The sequence below is a fragment of the Pleurodeles waltl genome, chromosome 8 (genome assembly GCF_031143425.1).
Source record: "Pleurodeles waltl isolate 20211129_DDA chromosome 8, aPleWal1.hap1.20221129, whole genome shotgun sequence".
NCBI lineage: Eukaryota > Metazoa > Chordata > Amphibia > Caudata > Salamandridae > Pleurodeles > Pleurodeles waltl.
This window is the reverse complement of record NC_090447.1, coordinates 98842542-98865983: the sequence shown is the minus strand read 5'-3', so window position 1 is coordinate 98865983 and position 23442 is coordinate 98842542. Positions and strand designations below refer to the sequence as shown.

At 44.2% G+C, this 23442-nt stretch overlaps 1 protein-coding gene across 1 annotated transcript in view; it reads left to right on the top strand.

Annotated features, from left to right (window-relative positions):
• The window catches only part of PPME1 (protein phosphatase methylesterase 1), a 124271-nt gene that overhangs the window by 56663 nt on the left and 44166 nt on the right, over positions 1 to 23442 (top strand). Inside the window, exons 9-10 of the mRNA XM_069203823.1 lie at positions 5657 to 5792; positions 13402 to 13531. Of these exons, the coding sequence (XP_069059924.1) occupies positions 5657 to 5792; positions 13402 to 13531 (266 nt within the window). The remainder of the gene's footprint in view (positions 1 to 5656; positions 5793 to 13401; positions 13532 to 23442) is intronic.

Genomic DNA, 23442 nt, shown 5'->3' with positions numbered 1-23442 from the left:
CTGCCGGGTTTGGGGCCGGGAGGCTGCCGGGTTTGGGGCCGGGAGGCTGCCGGGGTTGGGGCCGGGAGGCTGCCGGGGTTGGGGCCGGGAGGCTGCCGGGTTTGGGGCCGGGAGGCTGCCGGGTTTGGGGCCGGGAGGCTGCCGGGGTTGGGGCCGGGGTTGGGGCCGGGAGGCTGCCGGGAGGCTGCCGGGGTTGGGGCCGGGAGGCTGCCGGGTTTGGGGCCGGGAGGCTATGTGCAAGCCCCTCACAGGTGTCTGCCTGAAGTTACGGCTTGTACCTAAACTTACTGTTGTTCAGAGAAAGCACAAGAAAGATGAGTGAATGTCTGAAAAGACTTCAGAGGATTACTCAGTGGTTTATCCATTGGGGCGTTTGAGCAACACTCAGCATGTGTTTTTAACCTGTCCCTCTGAGGCTTATGGAGGTGTGCTGCTTTGGATCCGCTGCACAGCTCTTGTCCCTTAGAGTGACTGTGGAAAACGCAAATAGTGTGCTTTTTGCAGACATTTCACTGCAAGACTTACATCAACACGCTCTGTATGCCAGTGTGTGGCCCACCGTTCTATCTCTGACACACCTATGCCCACTTCTTTTCTCTAGCATGCCTGATTTTTTTTTTTCTAAGTCTCTTGAGATCTATACCCTCCCTCCTATGTACTCCCGCTCCTCGGCTCTGCTGCTCAGGGCCGTACTGGCTGTACCAGGCATCTGGCGTTTCCCCTGGAGGAAAAGGGGTAGGAGCCGCTTTTGTTACTGGGGGACTTTTTTGTAGCAGTGCGGCAATTTTAAAATCACTGCAGAGTTCCTTGAATATCTAACAGTTTTCAGGCAACAATAAAAGTGCCAAGATAACTCTGGTGATTAATGTACCTGCTGGAGAGTGATCGCAGTTTCGTCTAGTGGCAGTTTTGACTCATTTAAGGTAGCGCAGAGAGTTAATATGCCTGCTGCAAAGCACTATGCAGATTACAGAAGAGTATTTTATGTGCATAGCTAGGTGTGATACTGCTTTTGTCAAAGAGTTCCTTATGTTACTGTGCAGTTCATCAGTCACAATCCTAGTCTTGCACTATGAACTGCCATCAAAGAGCTGCATGCAAACTGCATGGTACAGGTTAGAATGTTATGTTTTCCCTCAGTCTTTCATTATCCTGATGCTGCTAAAAATGGTGGGCTTGCGTAGGAATAAATTCTTATTATCAAAGTCAAAGCTGACCACTGTTAGGTTCTGAATCCTGAGTTTGTGCTTCTCCAGTCCAAGCACTCTTAGAAGATGCCTACCAATGTGGATGCGGTGAATCCTACACCTTGACGTGCCCTTTGCCTTATGTAACATTTTCTATACACTGATTTACACACACATGATTCATTCTCTCTGTATGTGTGTGAGATGTAAAGTGCTCCAACACCCCACGCTAGTAGGAGAGGCGCTATAAAACAAATGAGGTACATGGGATAGGGGGGCTGTGGAGAGAAGAGAAGCACTGTTAGAGGGTGATGGTGAGGGAATCATTAAAGAGACCCAATAAAGATTGCCGTATCCTGATGCTGTGTAAGGTCATCATTTACCATGCTTTAGAAACGAATACAGTTGAATAGATTATGAAAAATGTGTTGTAGAATACACCGTTTTTGCCTTTTTTTTCAAATTTTCTTCAGGAGGAGAACCCCTAAACCTCATTGTAGTGGTCAGGCTCGCTCGCTATGCACCCTTTGGGGCCTAGTCTGACAGAATTTGCCTGGGTGGATTTAGTAGGTTTACTAATGTTTTGCAGTCTTCATCACTTTTGTGAAGGAAACCTGGTGCACAGTGCTAGGTGGAATTTACTATCCAGTGCTAGTCCTGATTTGCGTAGGCCAGCATCCCAAAGTAATGCAAACTTGTGCTATGAGCTCTTTGCGTTATTTTACGCTGGGGTGTTTATTGGAGGTACAAGGGTGTTCCCCTGCAGCCAAATGAGCGTTGATTCATGAAAACGCCAGGGGAAGTGAAGTGACCTCACATCCCTTTGACCTTAATGACATCACGGGAAGGGATATCATATGACCCTTGACACTGAGCTTTTCCAAGAGGGCATGTCACATGACCATAACCTCCCACTCACACCCCCTTACACTCATTCTTATTGATTCTCACTCAACCACTTGCAGTCACTTTTAATTTCACTCTTAATCTCACTCGTGTTTATTGACACTCCGGCACTGTGTTTGCATCACTTTTGTGTTGCAAACCCGGTGAAAGGCGCTAGGGTGGGATTTACTATACAACGCTAATCCTGATTTCCGTTGGATAGCATCCCAACAAACGCAAAATTGTGCTATGAGCTGCTTTGCACTACTTTGTGCCATGGTCCTTCCATTGGAAGTGCATGGGCCCACCATGGGTTTTGACGCAAATGCCTATCTACAAACACTGGTCAACAGAAATTTGCTCCAAAATGCTACGACTCCTCGAGGCAGGTGTAACGAGGACAAATGTTTTTATGTCTCCTCCTTTTTCTAACTTTACATGGGTGCTCCATTGTAGAGTACACATACAAAGTGGGAACATCCCGTAGACATATGTTTTGTACTTGAAGTGTCCTTTCTCAGTCCAGTACCTATGCTTCAGAGAATGCCGTGTCGGAAGAGTGTGTGCTTCGGCGCGTGGCAGCCAAAAGTGCAGCAGCGCACAGGGAGAGGACATGCACCTTTCTCTTGTCTTCCTTTGATGCAACGCAGTGCAGCAAGTTTAATGCAGCTGTGCCTTGTCTGAAGGAATAGTAAATCTGGGCCTCAGTCTCACTCACTAGCTGTCACTGACTTACTCAGTTTCACTCTTACATGCATGCCTACACATATTGACACATGAATGAATGAATGTCTTTGTTGTATAATATATATTAAAATATTTATCACAATAATAAATACATTAAAATCGCAAGTATCCATGCAAATATTCCATGAGAACTGCATAATTTCAGTCACAGTTCCTTAAAACAATAAATGTAATCTAGAAACAGATACAGGCTCATGCATACACACACTCACTCACATAAACAGTCACTCAAGAACACACATAACATACAGTTGCAACCATTGTTACTTTCCACAGTTGCCAGCAAATATCAAGCTGCTTGTGCTCTATTTTTAGTACACTACTAGTGAATAATCTGAAAGGGAAGAGGGGCAGAATCTAAGGAATATGGGGCTGCCCCTGTGTTCGTGCCACTTCTGGGAACAGGGGTCGCAGCTGCGACCCCTAAATCACGTCCATGCGGCTTGGCTTATGTTCAGGCAGTGCAGCATGGGAATGTCTGTCGCCGAGGACTATGCGAGGGGAAGGCGGCTTCCCAACCCGTACTGGTCATCTGGGCCGACTGGTCCTTGAGTGGCCTCGCTGCTGCTGTCCTGGACACTGGTGGGTGAGACCGGTGCCCCAGTCCCTCCCGCCTAACGTGCGAGGCTTCATAAGCTGAGTGAAAGCACTAGTGTCTGAATCTTCTAAAGTTATCCCCGATGTGTGCTGGTCGAAATTGTGAGGTTTGCGCCGTTTTATGATTTTTTTTTTTCCCAACTCCTCCCCCTTCCGATGCGATTTTCAGCCAGAACCTAGGGTTGAGTCAGCGTAAAAGGAGCAGGGCAGGAAGGTGAAAGGAAGCGACATGGAAGAAGTTTAGGTGGTCCGTGCGAGTATGGATTTTCTGAGGTGCCCGTCTCACCTATAGTTTTCAAACTTCAGTGCGGATGCTTTTCTAAGTACCCCTCAGTTTTGCCATATTTCTCAACATCTTCCAGCGAACCTCGGCTAGCATAGCTTTTGCAAATGTGCTGGAAAAAACACTCGTCGTCGTTTTGACAAAATGTTTATGGGAGGTGTGGGAGCCCTGCCCGGGGGGTGAAGCGCGCTCACATCGCTTAGGAGCTGCTCTGTGTGCTTCACCACAGGCACAGATCACTCAGTAGGGTTCGGGATATCCTCCTCATACAACTCTCTTAAAAAGCAGTTTTTGTTTTGTTTTTTAATTGAATGTTGAAGACAGCCTGCGACCCTACTCCCAGTTCTCCATCTTTGCAGTAACACCTTCACCAATGATGGGGACAAACCCGGTTTTGGTTCAGGAATTCGTCGAGAAGGGCAGGGACCCTCGTGAGAATGAGACGCAGAAGATTGCACCCGAGTCCTAGACACTCCCCTGAGAGTCACTTATTTAAACACAGTGTTTAGCTTCCACTAAGGTGCCGCAGTTGATGTATCTCCCAGTCAGTTCGTGGTTTGTGCCCTGGCGCTTTCAGGTCTAGCGCCGCCGTCTGTCCGGCCTGTGCTGCTCTTTTCCAAAGGGACGCACTTGCTCTCTCTGCTCCCGACTTCCACCGCATTGTATCGGTTTGAGGAAACTCTCCTCTTCTATGCAGTTAGCTTATGGCGCACTGCCATCTAGTGGTTACTTATATTTAGGTCGCTGCCACTATACTTTCCAGACAGACATGGTTCTGCTCCGTACTGTCTGGTCCTAGCACCTGTTATATTTCATGTGACCCACTTCAAGTTCGTCAACAGCTGGCCTATTTATTGGGTCCTGCTTCTTTCCCGAGCCATTCAGACCCCTCAACCAGTTTCCCCTCAATAATAGTCCGCAGAGTGTAATTTAGTTTACATGCTTTCTGAATGTTGCTTCCGGAGTGTAGTCTAGAAAAGGGAAAACGTGGTCCTATATAATTATGTTCACTTCATTAGCTGCCATTTTTCGTCAAACTATATTTTGCTCATTGTATTGATACAGGATTTATGAGTGATGCTGTTATTGTTCAATTTCAATATTTTATCATATTTTGCCTTCTGTATGTATGTGTTAATCTTTCAATAAGACATATTTAAACTAAAGAAGAGAGAGAGAACGTGTTGAGCTATGTTGAGAGAGTGGGAAAGGCAGCTGAACAAGGGGAAACCATTACATTTACTGGTTAAAAGACGGAAGATTGGAGAAAAAAAATAGATCACTGTTTAAGGACATTGGGCCGATTACACCCTACATTTGTTTATTTGGGGGACTATCTCATGAGATAACTTCAGGCAATTGCTGCCCTTAGACAAGAACACAGATTGCAGGGACCAGTGTTGTCTATCTCGGGGATGGTTTGGGGGGGTTACTGTTACCCATACTCTGCCAACGCCCCCATCTCTGCCACTCTCCATTTACTGCTTGATCAGTAGCCACATTCATATTCCTGGAAGGTCAGTGGCGCTGCCACCCACAGAAAAGTCTGTCCTCACGTGTAATGCACCCTCTGGTCGCCGGGCGGTAACTTGATAAAATCCCAGCCCAGCTGAGAGGGTGCGTTGGTGCTTTCTTTGTACTTTTGTTAGATACACAGTGTGATGATGAGCTTGCAGACCCCCAGCGTTTGATGTCAGTGTGTAAGCTCCATTGGGGGGCTTGGATGGCTCTGCTGCAGTCACTTAAGACAACACAGCTATTACCACGCCCAGTGTGTATGTCGTCACAGTATATTCTATAAAGGCGCTTTCGGATTACTGAATACAGTTAAATAATGTGGGGGATCCATGTTTAAAGGCAACAGACTTGTTCGTTCATGTAGCGTAATCAGATGCGCCCTAGTTTGTGAAATTCAGTCTTTCTTTGCGACTATAACATCTTGTTGATATTTTCCAAGGTGTGAAGATGTCATCAGCCCTACAGCGCCTAAAGCAATCGTGGAAGGAATCATTGAGGAAGAGGAAGAAGACGAAGAGGAGGGGGAAGGTTGTCAGACGTGTAACAAGAAGAAGAAGAAGGAAGACGACACAGAGGTCCGAGCTGTAAACTGGCAGGCTCCCTCATTTAGACACCGTTTGAGTCAGTAAATGTTATTGTGTGGTATTTTGGCGCTTCTTGAAGCCGTGGGTGTAAACCTCCTCTGGGGCCCAGTAAAGGAGCGCGGCTCTGCGCATGTCTGTGTGCGCATTGTCTGGAGAGGTCTTGTCCCCGGCCACTCTCACAGAACCCTGTAGCCGGCGGAGGTGGTCCCTCTGGGGTTACCTCCGAATCGCCTCCATTAGGCCAGACATCTTCGTCTAGGACCTAGGCCCTGCTTTTCCAGTCACTCCTATTTTTTTTATTTTTTTTTATTTTTAAATGCCACATCCTAAATCTGTGCCCAAAACTTATTTTGTTATCATAAGTTGGCGTGTAAGTGCCCCAAAGTCCGACCTTCAGAAACCTTCAAAAACACTTAGCGTTCATTCCTTTTACTTTCCTTCTATGACTTGGCGAAGGGCTCGGACTTGAGGTCTCCTTGAATTCTTGCTGTGATGCTTACTCTGGTGACGTCAACCTCAGACCGCGTAGAAAAAGGTCCCTGAGCCGGGTACCCATGCCACTTTCATGGACGCCGGAAGCAGGGCAGGGGTCATCACAGGTAAGCAAGCAGGCCTCTCTCACTGAGGGATACTGAGGACAACTCACCCCAGTGATGCTTCGCCATGACCCCCCCTTTAATGCTTAGTGGCTTACACATGAGAAGTGGTCTCCACGGGGACCTCATTTAGAACCTCCCAGGTATGTGTTCTTTACAGGGGCATGATCCGGGCACCTTCAGGGGCTGTGGCCACGATGACCACATGCGGTAGATGTGTGGCTTCTGCTCAACAGCCCCTCTTTTTCACAAGAGTTTGATCCTCTCAACCGGTGTAAATATGAACTTAAATATGATGTTTTGTTCATTTTTGTCATGTGGTTGAATTTCCAAGATATATTTAAATCAGATTTTATAGTCGTCACTCACGATGGGAGACTTATTGATAATGTTATTACTTTCGTGCCAGGGGCACCGCAGCGGTGGCTGCCACGTATTACGTACATAGTCATTCCAAATTGGCAAAACCTTCTTTTCATTTCTGCTGGTCGCCCTGCCAGGTGCACCGAGGCGATCACTCCTGCCTAGCTTCATATTGTAGCCACTAATGTAAACCTGTCTGATGTGATCACTGTTACAACAATAATATCAGTAGCTCGTGATCATTTTAATTGAATATAAACATAGACAAAAGATCTAACATGATCAGTTCTTTAGACGTTGTGCACCTTTTTTTGTGCACCGAATCGTGTTTCTGGGACTGGTGCATAATTGGTCGTTTAAATGCTCCTCATCGACCCTTTTTGTGAGGAACAAATGGGACCAGACTACAGATAGATTGCACGGCACCGCATTGGGGTGTACCTTGAAGTGAATGTGGGGTGCATACCTAGACAGTGCACCCTACCACGTCAAACGCTGTGCCATGGCTCCTCTTTGCACTTGTGCCTGTAATATGGCACAGGTACGAAGGATTCCCTCGTTTGCACCAGGCCAAGCTAAGATGCGCAGCGCACATTTAGCGCGCTTGCAGAAGGGTCGCACACGAGTCTACAACCGTTTCTCCTAATCCATAGTGGCAAAAGCGCACACAATGTTTTATCTCCATCTCGCTATGTATCATATGGCCCATGTTTGGTTTGAGGTGAGAAAAGGAAGAGGTTTATAGGGGAATCAAGGTAAAGGAAAATAATGTTGCTTTATTTTTTGCTGTGCAAAGTGGCAAAATCATTACGTTGCAATTTGTGTCCCTGACAGCATCTGTATGAATGCAATAGATTTTCTTTTAAAAGCAACAACTGTCTTCTGCGTCAAAAACATTGTCATTTAATCACTTCATGCTCTGAGCTGCATGCTGAATTCCCATTCCCCACCTAGGGCTCATAAAGTGCTTACATTTGAAGAATTTGAAATTTCAGAACAAGATGCAATTTCATTCCTTTATTTGATGTTTTGTCCATAGTCTCACATGTGTTTATTTGTGGTCATTTAGGAGCCCACCGCCTCTTAGGCAAACATGTTTTCTAGCAGAGATACATTTTGGGATGCAATAGAGCATCAAGTTGTGTTAATGTGGGCAAGGTAGATCTTCAATATTTTCTGTGCCGATACCGCAAGGACAGTGTTGTCTGACCAGTATAGGTAGGATGGTAATAAGGGCAAATCATGGGAGTCCAGGTTACACTTTTTGGTGGCTTATAGCTCATGCTGTCCGTCAATCCAAACCTTTGTTTTTAAAATGTTTCCTGAAGGGTTGATGGCTAAGATTCTCTCTTGAACGTGGCTTGAGGGAGTTGTAGTGTAGGGCTCTCTTCTACTTAGTGTGTACCCCTGTGCCTTTGTTTGAATTAGTTCTGGCAGAAGGGCTAGTCAGATATCATTTGTGGTGTGTAGTCAGACACCAGTATCTGAACAGAGCATGTGTTCATGTGACAGCCCCCTTGTTCATCCTGCACAATTTACCTTTTTGACTGGGAGCCAGTGGAAGGCCTCAACATCAGGTTGAATTTGAGGGGCAGCCTTGTAATGTGTGTGGGAGCTCTTTTAGTATCTTACATTTCAGGAGCCAGTCATGGTTCTAATGGTGTTGTGTTGTTCCTTTTCGCTACTGTACTTTCAAAAGGGCTGGGGATAGTTACCAGTCAAAGATTAGACCCACGTTTCCGATGTGTGTTGAGGCTGTCCAGAGGATGCGAGCATTGGAAGCGGGTTTGTTGGACTTCTACATTTCCCAGAATCTTTGTTTTTCTCTCACCCAGTGTAGATCTGGTTCCAGGCAGTTTGTTTATTGGTTTTGTCACTCAGGGACATAATTTGTTGTTACCATTTACAGCTGGATCTATAACCGATGCTATTTCGTCACCAAGACAACATAGCTTTGTGTTGAAAGGCAAGACTTGTGTGGTATGCTGCTTGGACCCCTGTACTTAAAGAGCTCAGAGGAACCTCTTTTTACATGTTGAACTCATTTACTGGGGAATGGCATGTCTGTCTCAGTGTTGTCCACGCCTGGTCTTTAATCGAGCATTGTGATCTATCTTATCATATGCTGTAGATAGGTGTAGAAGGATCAGCGCCTTCTGTTGGCCCCTGGTAAGAGTGTGGTGAAGATCCTCTTTGACACTTCCTAGTGTATTAATATCTCTGAGAGTCAGAAACCTACGTTGTTAAATCCACTTTCCTGTGCAATCTTGTTGTTTCTTTGTGACTTTCTGGTCATGTCATTTTTTTTTTTAAGGAAAGTGGCGTTTTGAGATTGTGGAGTTGACTAAAACTCTACAGTTGGTTTCTTCGGGAGCGGTGCCCCAGTCTTGATGCAACATCCTCATGAGGCTGTGCAGTTATAAGGAGTACTTCAATGCAAGATGTTCCTGGTTGAACCATTCAATTGAATGCGTTGCTCTTGTTTGCCAAGGGTTCTGTAGCTATTGGAGGGTGGAGGGAATAGAAGGATGGAGGGAATGATCAGAATTGGTAAGAGTACAACAGCTGCTGTTCAGTGTTGTGAGACATTTGAAAAATACTTCAATTTCTTGTTTGCATAATTGATGCAGTTGGCGTAATATTCTCTTAATTATCTTTGAAATTCTAAGGTCCTCACCTGAGTATTTTACAGTGTTCTGTGTGCATCATTAGATTGATATTGTGGCTCAACTTTAGTTCAGTTTCTTTTGGGTTGTTTTTTGGGGTGGTTGTTTCCAGCCTATTTCTTGTTTCCCTCTTTTGAGGGAATTGAGTGTTAAGTGTGTTGGATATATTGTCATGTATGGAGAGCTTCAGACTAGCTCCTCGTGGTCATTGTGTCCAGAGGCTGTGTGGTGCTTCATGTGTTAAAGAACCAAGCTTTATTTTGTTGAATAATCCAACTAAAATAACTTTATGGGTGTTGATCAGTGAATAAGACAAATGTTGTGAGGCATTCTACTTAGAATAAATAATACTGACTTTCTAAGTAGTTTACAAGCATTTCTTCAGCAGAAATAATAGAAACATTTGACTTGTCATCCTAAAAAGTGCTACTTGTCATGTTTTCTTTAAAGTGTATGTTGGCATGTTACGCACGTGATATTTGAATTGGGATGCATGCAGTTGGATACACATTGACAGCCAGCTAAATGGTATATCTGGGCGATATTGAATGTTAGAGCTGATACTCTTAGGTGGTAACCCCCAAATCTTTTTCCTTTAACTCTCCTGTTTTGTTGAATTCATTTTTGCTGGCCTTGGGACTCTAACTCCTAACCAGTGCTACAAGGGGTGTGCTCTTTCTGTTAAACATGGTAACATTGGCTTACACCCAAGTGGCACATTTAATTTCCTTTGTGTGTCCCTAGTACAGTGGCACTACATGTACCCAGGGCTTGTAAATTAAGTGCTACTACTGGGTGTGCAGCACGTATTGTGCCACTCAATTAAGTAGCATTTTCAACTTCTCAGGCTTGCCATTGCAGCCTGCTGGCAGGTTTAAACTGCTAATTCAACTTGGCAAAATAAACCCCTTGCCAGACCTAAAACTCCCTTTTAATACATGTCACCCTTAAGGTAGGCCCTAGACAGTCCATAGGACAGGGTGTATTGTAATTTTAAAAGATGGGCATGTCCTTTTAAGTTTATATGTCCTGGTAGTGAAAAACTCACTAATTAGTTTTTCATTACAAGGCCTACCTTTCCCATAGGATGATGTTGGGTTACCTTATTACATTTAATAAGTAGTAACTTTAGATAGGGAGCAAATAGTCATGTTTATTTTCTAAGGAATTGTAAATGTACAATTTTCTTTAATGGTAAAGTCGGAATTTAAGTCATAATTCTGAAAATGCCACTTTAAGGAAGTTGTCATTTCCTGCCCTAACCATTTAGTGTCTGCAGCCTGTTCCTTGGTCACAAGACTAGGTGTAGTTGGCAGTTGCCTTTGTGCATTCCTCCGAGACTGTATCACAATAGGTGGTCTCAGTATTGGCAGGATTGGCCAACTATGACACGAGGGGCAGAGCTGTCACTACTAAACTTGCACTTCAAAGGCACTGGGCCAGCTCTCACACAAAGGATTTTACACTAGCCAGGGAGGACGCTGGAAATTCCACACATTTCTGTAGACAAACTCCAGAAGCGTCTCCTACTTCAAAGTGAGCACCAGGTATAAAGAGGACCCTCGAACCCACTCTTCATATCACTTCTGGACATATGGAAGACTCATAATAAAGACTGCTCTGCTGCCTGTGGAAGAAGGACTGGACCTTCACCTTGGACCGAGGACTACCAGAGGGACTCTAAGGGCTAGTTAGCTGGCCTCCTGTTCTGAACTATAGGTATACATCAAGCTTCAACACCTTTGAATCCTGCACCCTGCCTGCTGTGAATAATAACCCCCCCCCTTGTAGTGGTGCTCCCCCAGTCCGAGACCCTTGGAAGTTGGTATTAAGCTGCTCTGCCAGCCTAGTTGTGGTCCCCATCAGTGCAGGCCTTGATGCATCCTCGCAGCTCCTCCTCTGAACTGACACAACTTGACACAGACCTCACATCACAGGCCTCACAGTTACCATCGAAGGCATCTCGACACAGGACCCTGCATCACTTCTTGGAACCACTGCTGTGTGGCTTAACACTCCACATCCAGTATATAAGGTACCATTCTCTGCGGGCCTTACCTACTTCCTGCATCCGCTTGTGCTCCATCATAGTCGTCCTAACCATCTGACTTTGTCCCAGTTCATCACAATCAGATAACCACAGATAGCGCTCTGTGCTTTTAAACACTATTTTTACCTAAACCTTTAAAATTACATATCGCCAGTTCTATAAATTGTTTTTTTGCCGTTTTGGTCAAAAATCATTTATTATAATGTTACTCTCTTTCTGAATTTGTGTGAGATTTTTCTTGTGTTGTGTTTTCACTTTATTACTGCTTGTGTGCTGCATAAATACTTTACACATTGCCCCAAGTTAAACCACACTGCTTTTGTGCCAAGCTACCAGAGGGTTGAACAGATGTTCAATTAGTGACTTTTTGTGGTTCGTCCTGGCAAGGATTGTGACTGTTGCTCGTAGGATTTCGGTCCCCTCAACCAACAACCTAATTTCCCACAATGGATAGCGGCCCGACTAGAAGAATGACCTCATCCGAGAGATTGAAAGTGATCAAATAATGTTCTTGGCAAAGCTGGGGTTGCAATGCCGCCTGGTTACTTTAACATAATTTATGAATACTAATGTCAGTGTAATTCCCATGTAGGTAAGGCCACTCACTAGTTAGTTCAATCTAGAGATTTTTGTATTGTCTGAAAGTCTGGTATATACTTATGACTTGGAATGTTTGGTTATGTTTTGGCACGTGGCACCTAAGAGAGCAGTTAAAGACCCACTTTGGGAATGAGCTTGTATTCAAGCCCTGAAGACTATTAAGATAAAGAATTGGTTAATCAAATAAAAGTTCAAAGTCAGGCACTCAAGTGAGTTATTAGTTGAAGGCTGGGTATTATCGCGTAACTGCTCCGCAGGGGACACACTTGCAACATTTCTTGTCTAGAGTTATTACAAAGCCCTCAACTGACAAAACAACTGCTGATCTGGTGTTTTAATCCACACTTTGAAGAACTGCCACTCTTGAAGGTTTTTTTTCTTTTTTTCGGCATTCTTGTGAATGATGATGTTTTCAAGTTGCCACTGCTAAAGGTCCAATTTGTTACGTTAATACCTGTTGCAATATGCTTTTAATTTGTTCTGGTATTGTTTGTTGGAGTTTCTCATTGAGCAAATTTGTGTTCCCATATTGGTTTCTCCTAACAGTCACCTTTGCCATGTATCCTTGATGTTTGATACTTCATTGGCTGATGTCCAGTCGCTCTTTGATCATATGTACTAAGTGATTTCCCCTGCCCCATTTCTATCCCCCATAAGAAATCTCAATTTCTGGTTGTTGTTGTTTTTTTTTGTGTTTTTTTTTTTAACATAGGCCTTGCTTGTTATTTGAAGATCAGACCTGTACAAACTAAAAATGATGATGACAAAACTCATTAGGACCACATCTGTTGGTATTTGTCCTTTGGGACTGGCAACCACTGTCCCTACCTACTTTATTTTGTCTTTGCGTAGCAGTATCCTGCTGACGCTAGTGGTTTAAACAAAATATTGGTGATCCTTGTTCCCCAGTAGATGCGTGCGTGGTAGCGTCCCATACATGTTGTCAGCCACATACTATTTTCTTACCTAATGCAGAGAAAACAGTTAAAGTTGTGTCATCAATAAACAGAAGATTATGTTGAGGTCTTACATCACCACAAAGGTCTTTACTGTTTTGGATGCACCTTTTTACCTTAACATCGCATTAGAGTTTCTCCATTAGTTGACCATTTATTTGTGAAGCGATGGAATATTTTAAAGGTATAAAATAGTACAGTTTGTTGAACTGGTCCTTCCTGCTTACACCTGCAAAGGGTTAGTTATGAGGGCAAATACACTTCCCCATCCAAGATTGATTTTCTCTGATTTATTCTGAGGAATGCTTTGAATGAGATAATTGTACTTGCCTTATGGTGATGAACTGCTGATACTGGCGACCTTTTCAGGTGAAGAAAGAGCATCTCTACACCTGGAGAATTGAGCTGTCGAACACCGAAAAGTACTGGGATGGATGGTTTAGAGGATTGTCAAACCTCTTCCTTAGTTGTCCTGTTCCAAAGCAACTACTACTGGCAGGTAGGTTTAGAAAACAAGCTTCCATGTGTCGTTAGTGTTTGTGCAATTGTGACTGACTTATCAGTGATGCGTATAAGGTTCCATGTATTATGAGTATCTTATATGTATGTTTTGGCTACAACATGGTACCTTTTATTTTTGTTGCTGCTGTGTAATCTATGTTAACATTGGCAGTGCAGAGAACTGGGTTTCCTATAGTAAACTTCAATGCTTCTAAATCTTTTATAGATGTTCTTATCCATAACCGTGTCATTGGCATCCCACCTCAAGAAAAAGTCCACTAAAGAGTGGATTAGGACATGATAGAGATCAGAGTCTCAGACAGAGCTGTTTCATGCAGCAGAGCAGACCATTATGCAAGCACTGGGTTAGATTCCACCTTTAAAACCTGGTGCTACAGAACCATTTTTTTTTTTTTTTTTACACACCTGCTTGATCTGAGTTGGCCAAAGGACGTTCAGCTATTGAGCATTCTACTATGAACCCATCTAATCATGGATACACTCGCACTCGGGTTGTTGTAACCAGTGCTTTGTGTGCTTAGTATTGCACGTGTAGAGATGGGGAATCTTGCACAATCTGATCTGGTTAATCTGGTTAGGGTAGCTTTCGGCAGAGAAACTGTCTTGCCTGAAGCACAGACAATTTCCAACCAGTACCGGAGCAACCATCAAGGTAATTTCCCTTTACTGTGGATGGGGTCTTAACAGCTTAAAACCTTTGCATATTATGTAGTATAAATAAATACAATAAATAATAGGGAAAAGAGTAAAATCCATGTGGATTGTTGCGCATATTAAATTGGGTAACTGGAAAGCTCCCAGTAATCACCAGGTTCATTGGAAGAAATTGAAGCTTGCTAATGTGGGCAAATATTTCAATGGATAAAAATTGTAAAGCAGTTATTTGAAGTTCTGGACAAACTTTCAGTAAGCAGCACACTCTGAGTGGGACCAGCTGCACTTAGTGTGTTTTTACATAATTTTCATTCATTTCATTCTTGCCTTAAAATTCCTGCTGCTTTTTATGCAACACGAACACGTGAAGCACTTAAAGGTCCATGCTACAGCTGATTGCTGCTAACCTGTAACACTGGCTGTTGATCAAAGATAAATTTGTATATTATGATATAGTCACATGCAACCTCCCTAGGAAAAAAAGGTAGGGATTTCTTAAAGTAGCCCTTAAGAAATGATTAAAAAATGTAGCTGGTAATGACATTAAAGTGGTTGATCGGTTCATACTTGAATTCACCAGGTTCTACTTTCAGATAATCTGAACAAGCTGACAAGGCTTTTGTCAATTTATTTTCTTTAAAAGCTGTTCCCTCTTAAGGTTTCATGGTTTTAACTATTTGGTCATTTCTGACTTTCATCTAGTCTTCACCGAGCCCGAACAGTAGCTAAAGCTAACCTCATTTGACATATACACAAATTTTGCCTTGTAATTATTTTTTAAACAAGAAATTAACCAATATTCAGTCGTGACGTGTTAAAAGTAAGCACATCTTATGATTTGCTAACGCCTGGAACATCCTGTATCAGCACTAACTTGAAGTAAATATTTCCTGAAAGTTTGTCTCTGATTTTGCCTCCTAGGTATTCTAGCCACTGTTCCTTACAAAGCTGCCTAATCACTATGGTGTTTAACAGCATAGTTAATTCACCCGTTCTTTATGTCTCTCTACAGGTTGTATGATGGAATCACGCATGCCTGAACCACCCATGCCTTAAGAACGGGGTCACAAAAATGACTGTGTCCTTACCACGCATGCCTGAACCACCCATGCCTTAAGAACGGGGTCACAAAAATGACTGTGTCCTTACCACGCATGCCTGAACCACCCATGCCTTAAGAACGGGGTCACAAAAATGACTGTGTCCTTACCACGCATGCCTGAACCACCCATGCCTTAAGAACGGGGTCACAAAAACGACTGCGTCTTTACCACGCATGCCTTTACCACGCATGCCTTTACCACGCATGCCTTTACCACGCATGCCTTTACCACGCATGCCTTTACCACGCATGCCTTTACCACGCATGCCTTTACCACGCAAGCCTTTACCACGCATGCCTTTACCACGCATGCCTTTACCACGCATGCCTTTACATCGAATTTCGTTGCATGTTTGGTAAAGGAACATCGTGGTAAATTATCCCCCGCCCTGCCCCCTTACACCTGATACCATACTCTGCAATCCGCCCCAGCCCTTAAATCTGCCCCTTCCACCCCCTGCCCTGAGCCCTACACCCCGAACGCGTACATATTATGTCGTAATAAATGAATCCTAAGATTATTTAGAGAGTATTCTTTATTTTTCACATCACTGTGTGTGTGGGGGGTATTTATATGGCATAAACCTAGTCAGAGGCGGCAGTGTCTAACAGGGTTACAGATAAAAAAAGGTCAGACAAGAGTGAATCCCAATTGGAATTTCAGGGAGGAGATGGAACTGTGTGTTCCAGGTTCGTGCAGATATATGGCACTATTGTTCCAAATTCTGATTGTGTTGATGGATACAGCCTGGTTCCTTGTTTGAGCATTTTTGCATTCTTCCACCCTGCTGGTTTGGCCTTCTGGCTGTGGGGTGTGTCGAGCTACCAGAATTAGTGAGCCTGTGGGTAAGATTAGTGTCATTTGTGGAGCATAGGGTAGTGGTTATGAGTTGAATCCACCCAAGTTCATGTTTTCGAGCCAGGTTTGAACTAATTGCTGCTGTTGAACAGCTCGAATTTGGTCTTGAGTAGGTGAATTTTGAGGTAGGTGCTAGACATCTAGGATTGATTTAGGTGCAGGCGATGCTTCAAGCACTGAGTGTTGGGGGGGGACCGAGGGTTTGTGTTGCTAGTGTTTTTGTGATTTTTGATGCTGAGGTTGAAGATCATAGGAGAAAGAAACGAGTGATGCCTTAGGAGCAGGTGATTGTGAGTTCTGGGATCTGCTGTTCATGTGGACAAACCCTTATTTGCTAGATATTTTGTAGGATAACCAACGGAGGATGATTGTATTTGAACATTGCTGGTGAATCCCATTTGGGAGTTCACGGTATGACTGTCGGGTACAAAGCATCATGAGGCATGTTCATTTTTACCTGAGCTTATGCCAGATTGGTTGTTGTTAGGAGATGATTAGTAATGATTTGAACTTGTAGTTGTGCGTAAACTGCTTTTTTGATGATTTTGCATATTTACCAGTCAGTAGATTGATGATGGCCGGTTCTCGGAGACTTGGGTGTGTGTGTTCTTTCAGATTTGACGTGTTTTGGGGGCAGACGCTTGAGTATCTGCGCCATTTAACTATTGCTCTAGGTAAGTCTGCCATGCGGGGGGAAGTAAAAGGAGGCAAGAGCACATACCTGTTTAAGGCTGGATTCTTTTACAATTTCCCTACTAGGATCTGACAAAACTCTTAACTATTGTGTTATTACTACTTGCTATATTTTAAGTTTTTTCCTCGTAACTGTATTATACATGGTGCTACATTTAGTGTGTTGGTATCAACCACTTTAATTTAACCCCCGCTTTCAGGTGTTACAAGCATTTAGCAAATCATTTTCCAGTCGTCAAGCCATGCTGTTGATTAATAACTATTAGGGTGGGTGGATTTTTATAGAACTCCTGATAATTAAACCCCTTGCTAGAAAAGAGGAATATTCAAGTTACCAGTACAGTCTGAAAATAATTTGTAGTGGATCTGTGCTCTGTAAATGGAGACTGGTAGACCCATAAAATCTGTCAGCCTTTCATAGTTTAGCTTGGATTACATTTTTTATGTCTTGTACTGGTACATTCCAAGTAAAATTATTTGAAAATTAGACATTTATTTGGTACAGAGTAGAATTCTACAATTCTTGTAATCCAATTAAGACAACTGTTGTGATTTACTAACCGGTGAAGATTATTTTATAGATTCTATGTCAGTGGACTGTGCCTCAACTGCAGAAATGTATATTGTTCGTGGATATAGTCTGTAGGTTGGAATGGCAATTTCTCAATGTTGATGGTTTTGTATCCACATCAGTTAATATTTTCAGTGATTTACTATGGTTTTCCATTAGTACATTTCTTGCATACTCAAACATTTCTCTTAGTTGCAACTTTGATGTGAGTGTATTTGTAACATTTTCTTTTAACAATTCATACCACATGTATTCAGGGTCTGTATCCACTAAATAATTAACATAACTTAACAGAACCCAAGGTAAGTTAACTCGCAATAAAGTTTGCCCAACTGGTTTGACACATATATTCAGACTAATGCGTGGAAAATGCCAGCTGTTTTACTGCAGGCTTATTATCGCTTAAAGTAGTACTCTGCCACTGCAATGTTAAAAACCTGATCCACTAATTCCTAGCTCCAGAAGGGTAATCCATAGCAGCATTCCTGGCTTCAGCTGCAATATAGGAAGACTTGCCTGATAACATTGTGGTCAGTAAATTAGGGGAACTGCACTAATAACGCGGTCAATGCAACATATGCCCTTACCAGGCATATGCGTGGTAATGGTAGAGAGAGCAGTCGGGCGGAAGGAAGGAAGCAGCCAGGAAGGAGCAGCGCCCAGAGGAGAGAGGTAAGTGGAGCCTTGGTTGGGGAGGGAGGGTTGTGGTAGTTTTTAGGACCGGGTGGAGGATCGGGTTAGGTTTTAGGGCACGCAGGGTAGGTTTTTAGTGCAGGGTGGTGGGTTGGGGTAGTTTTTAGGACAGGGTGGGGTAGGTTTTAGGACAGGGTAGGTTTTAGGATTTAGGGTGAAGGCGGGGGTTGGGGTAGTTTTTAGGATTTAGGGTGAAGGCGGGGGGTCGGGGTAGTTTTTAGGGCAGGGTAGAGTAGGTTTTAGTACAGGGTAGGTTTCAGGGTTTAGAGAAGGGGTTGGGTAATTTTTAGGACAGAACGGGGTAGGTTTTAGGACAGGACAGGGTAGGGTTTAGGGTGAAGGCGGGGATCAGTAGTTTTTAGGACAGGGTGGGGTTGGTTTTAGGGCAGGGTAGGTTTTAGGGTTTAGAGCGGGGGTCGGGTAGTTCTTAGGACAGTGCGGGGTAGGTTTTAAGACAGTGGAAGGGTAGGTTTTAGAGTTTAGAGCAGGCGGTGGGATGGGGTAGTTTTTAGGACAGGACAGGGTAGGTTTTAGGGTTTAGAGCAGGGGTCTGGTAGTTTTTAGGACAGGGTAGGGTTTAGGGTGAAGGCGGTGGTTGGGTAGTTTTTAGGACAGGGTGGGGTAGGGTTTAGGACAGAAGTAGGGTAGGTTTTAGGGTGAAGGCGGGGGTCAGGGTTGTTTTTAGGACAGAGGTGGGGTAGGTTTTAGGACAGGGAAAGGATAGGTTTTAGGGTGAAGTCAGGGTAGTTTTTAGGACAGGGTGGGGGTAAGTTTTAGGATTCAGGGTGGGGCGGTGGACAAGGTAGTTTTTAGGACTGGGTAGGGTAGGTTTTAGGACAGGGTAGGGTAGGTTTTAGGACAGGGTAGGTTTTATAGTTTAGAGCGGGGTCAGGTTGTTTTTGGGACAGAGTGGGGTAGGTTTTAGGGTTTAGGTCAGGGGGTCATGTAGTTTTTTAGGACAGGGCGGGGTATGTTTTAGGACCTGATAGGTTTTAGGGTTTAGGATGGGGGGGGGGGTCAGGGTAGTTTTTAGGACAGCGCCGGGGTAGGTTTTAGGACAAGAGTGTAGGGTAGGTATTAGGGTGAAGGCGGTGGTCAGAGTAGTTTTTAGGACAGGATGGGGTAGGTTTAAGGAGAGGGTAGGTTTTAGGGTTTAGAGCGGGGATTGGGTAGTTTTTAGAACAGCGAGGTAGTTTTTAGGACAGGGGAAGGGTAGGTTTTAGGGTTTAGGGTGAAGACGGTGGTCGTGGTAGTTTTTAGGACAGGGCGGGGTAGGTTTTAGGATTCGGGGTGGGGGGGTCGGGGTAGTTTGTAGGAGAGGGTGGGGTAGGCTTTAGGACAGGGTAGGTTTTAGGGTTTAGAGCGGGTTGGGTAGTTTTTAGGACAAAGCAGGGTAGGTTTTTGGACAGGACAGTGTAGGGTTTAGGGCAGGGGGTCGGGTAGTTTTTAGGACTGGGTGGGGTAGGTTTTGGGACAGGGCAAGGTAGCTTTTAGGCTTTAGGGCGAAGGCAGGGGTTTGGGGTACTTTTTAGGACAGGGTGGGGTAGCTTTCAGGCTTCAGGATGGGGGCTTGGGTAGTTTTTAGGAAAGGGTGGAGTAGATTTTAGGAAAGGGTAGGTTTTAGGGGAGGGGTGGCTGGGGCCAGGTAGTTTTTAGGACAGGGCGGGGTAGGTTTTAGGACAGGGTAGCTTTTAGGTTTTGGGGTGGGGGAGGTGTAGTTTTTAGGACTGGGCAGGTTAGGTTTTAGGGTTTAGGGCAGGGGGTTGGGTAGGTTTTAGTGCAGAGTAGGTTTTAAGACGGGCGGAGTAGGTTTTAAGACTGGGAAGATTTTAGGGTTTAGGGCGGGAGTCAGGATTTTAATTTTATTTTTGGGTAGGTTTTAGGTTTCGGGGCGAGGATGGGAGTAGTTTTTAGGGCAGGGCCGGGTAGTTATTAGTCCAAGGTAGGTTTTACGGTTTAGGGCGGGGGTTAGGTAGCTTTTAGGACAGGTGGGGTCGTTTTTAGGCCAGGGTAGGTTTTAGAGTTTAGGGCAGGGTGGGGGGGAGGGGTCAGGGTAGGATTTAGGAAAGGTTGGTACATGTTTTAGGGCAGGGTAGGCTGGGGGTGGTTATGGCTCTGGGGAGGGGTTGGAAGGTGGAGAATGATGTCAGGTTTAGGGGGCAGGGCAGGGGATAATTTACCCTGCATGTTACTTTACCAAACATGCTTTTACGACTAAATTCGTTGTAAAGGCATGCGTGGTAATGGCATACATGGTAAAGACTGTATTGTAAAGACCACGTTGTAAAGGCATGTGTTGTTCCATCATACATCCATAATTTAGTAGCGTCAATTTACAGTGCTCATTAAACAAATAAATTTACATCAACGACTAATGCTGCCTGTTGAACATGACAATAAACTGGAATGCTAGAAGTTATTTGGTGTAGCTTCTCATGAGGTGTCAAGAGTACGGAATTAACTGAAGCCTTTAATCATCAATGAGGTGAGCATGGTTTCGAACTTAATGTTTGCCCTTGTAGACTTAAGAATGCAGCAGATTTAAAAAACCGAGTATGGCATGCTCTTTTGGAGGAACGGCAGAGGGTGGGGCCGGGGTAAACATCGAAGTCCCTGCGGCCCTGGCACAGATCCTGACACTACACATGGAAGAAGACACAAGATGGGACCGAAATGCAAAGTACTCTGAGGTTATTTGGAACGGATCGAGGAGCCATATTTGCATCCTGAGGACAGAGGGGAAAGTAAGTGAAGATCGCCACGGGGGATAGTTGTATGAAATTTCAGCATATTTGAAACGGTGATTAAGAAAGTGAAGGGAGGGGGAACTAAAACCTCTTCCCCCGCACCCCCCTATTAAGGAACTTACCACCTGGCTGGCAAATGAGGAAGCTCGTCTTCCCTGCACTGCGATGCTGAATCTCTCACACGGGAGATGCTGGTGACGATCAAAGCCCCCCTCGTAATACTCCATAATCGGATTTGGGGTCCTTGGACTCTTGTGATGTGCTCGAAGACGGAGAGCCCTGGTGCACTGCCCGGGCAACGACCTGAATCCTCTTAGATGGTAACAAAGTGCAAAACAAAAGTAACAATAATAAACTAGTCTCCAATACACCGCTTTGATAAACCACCTCCGACTCAACCTTCGTAAAGTGGCAGGGAGGGTTATGAACACTGAGGAAGAGGTAACTACATTACGAGCCACGGTTCAAGAGTTGCGAGCAACGGTAGCTGAACTAATTAATGTAGCCACCCAAACCACCAAGAGACTTGAAGACGCCGAGGGCCGGTCACGCCGCAGCAACTTCCGACTAGTGGAGTTTCCAGAGCAGGCGGATGGACCACCATGGAACTCTTCCTTGAAGTCTGGCTCACTACGGCCCTGCAGCCTATGCGGCTCTCTAATTGTTTCACGGTGGAGAGAGCGCATAGAGCTCTGGGCCCGGTCCTTAGACCTGGTGCACCACCGCGCTCAATCATAGCGCACTTATTCAACTACAGGAATCAGGATCTAATTCTTCAGCATGTGAGATCCCGAGGCCCCCCTAACTATGAGGGGACACCTATACTTGAATTTCCAGACTACACAAGAAAAATGCAGGCGCTCCGGAGAGATTTCCTAGGAAACAATATCAAATACAGTCTCCTTTTCCCAGCTAAACTGAGGATACACAATTGAAAGATGGTGCATTTCTTCGAAACCCCACACTAGGCATTTGACTGGATGGAGGCCCAAGTCCTCTTGCAGGGGGAGCACTCTTCTGGTTGGAGGGAATGTAGGAGAGGAAAGACACGACGGCCTTCCCGCGCTTCTCAGAATTCTGGAAGCGGGGATCGAGCTCCACCACTGTGGCCTGCATCAACAAAGTAATGGCGGTGGAAGACGGGACCCTTGGTACGGAGAATGATATGGACTCAACCCCAAACCTCTTCCTCCCTTCGACTCATCTTTCAGATACCCAAAATACGGATCGGTTAGCCATCTGACAGTTTGGGGGATGGCTTGGATTTACAACTACCTGACTCCCTCTGCATAATGGGCTTGTTTATATCTACCTAGATTAGAGATCCGGTCACCATCTTATGAATGACAGGGACTCGCATATACCTGCCTCCGTCTGTATTGTTGACTTTTTCATATCTACCTAGTTTAGCTATCCGGTGCATAGCATATTCACAAGGGTGGCAAGGGGACGATATACAAAATGTTCGGGGTGGGATGGTTCAGGACCAGGGTGCCCCAGAGTTGCTGAGCTCAGGTTGGGTTCGTAACGAAGGGCCACTTGAGGTCCTGGACAGATTTCTCAATACCACACGTTTTAATACTGTATAGTTAGGTTTCAAGTTCTCCAGAGGTATACTTGGGGCGGGGCTTCTGACCCTCTTGGTAAATGGTACAGGCCTTGAAAAATCATAAAAATGTTACTAGACCTGCAGGTCGAGTAGCTTAAATAATCTTCTCAACTTAACTGTAATGTTCTAGACCCGGAAATGGGTCTCAAATTGTGTGATACTAGGCAAATGTTGTATTTTACAGTCACTTTCTTTTTCATTCTCACATATGAGTGCACCTTCTAATATGTGAGTTCAGCATTTCTGCTGTAAAAAAAAAAATCCTCTTTTGTTTGATTAAATACACTAAGTATTTGCTCCAAGTATAATAAACCTAGCCCACATATAGAGTACACATGATCCATGCATGACTTGCCTCTCAGTTTACTAATAGCTTTGCCGTCAGGGCAGGAGTGTTTCTCATTTTATGTTTAAACACTCACTTTTAATTTATATATTACTGAAGCATAATATGGTAGCGCACTGTCATTTACAGACAGTAAATTTCCAAGAAATGTCCAAAAACCTTCCCACTAACTTGCAGCTTTACTGATAAAACTATAGGGTGTATTAACAATAATCTGTGAAAATTGGGTTTCAGAAAACATTTATCATTTGCACATCACCAAGTAAAGTGTTTTGACTTTATTTTCATTCTATTAAAATATTTTTTTCATCACACAGAAGTACAAAAAATTGTCTTTCACAGCTACTGAAATATATTTTGAAATGTTTGTGAAGTTGACTTAGTTATATACATGTTGTGTGTTAGAGAAAACCCCGATACCAAAAGCCTTTCAATTCCCATAGATCAGACCCCGTTCACCTTACAAAATCCTGGAACTCCACAGTCACAAGGAAAAGTATTTGCACTGCAAGAAGACAAACTGACTTTTGATCTCTGTCTCTGAACACAGAGCAAATGTGACAAGAATAAGATTTAAAGGCATCTTAATTGCTAATTCAGTTTCTGACTGATCA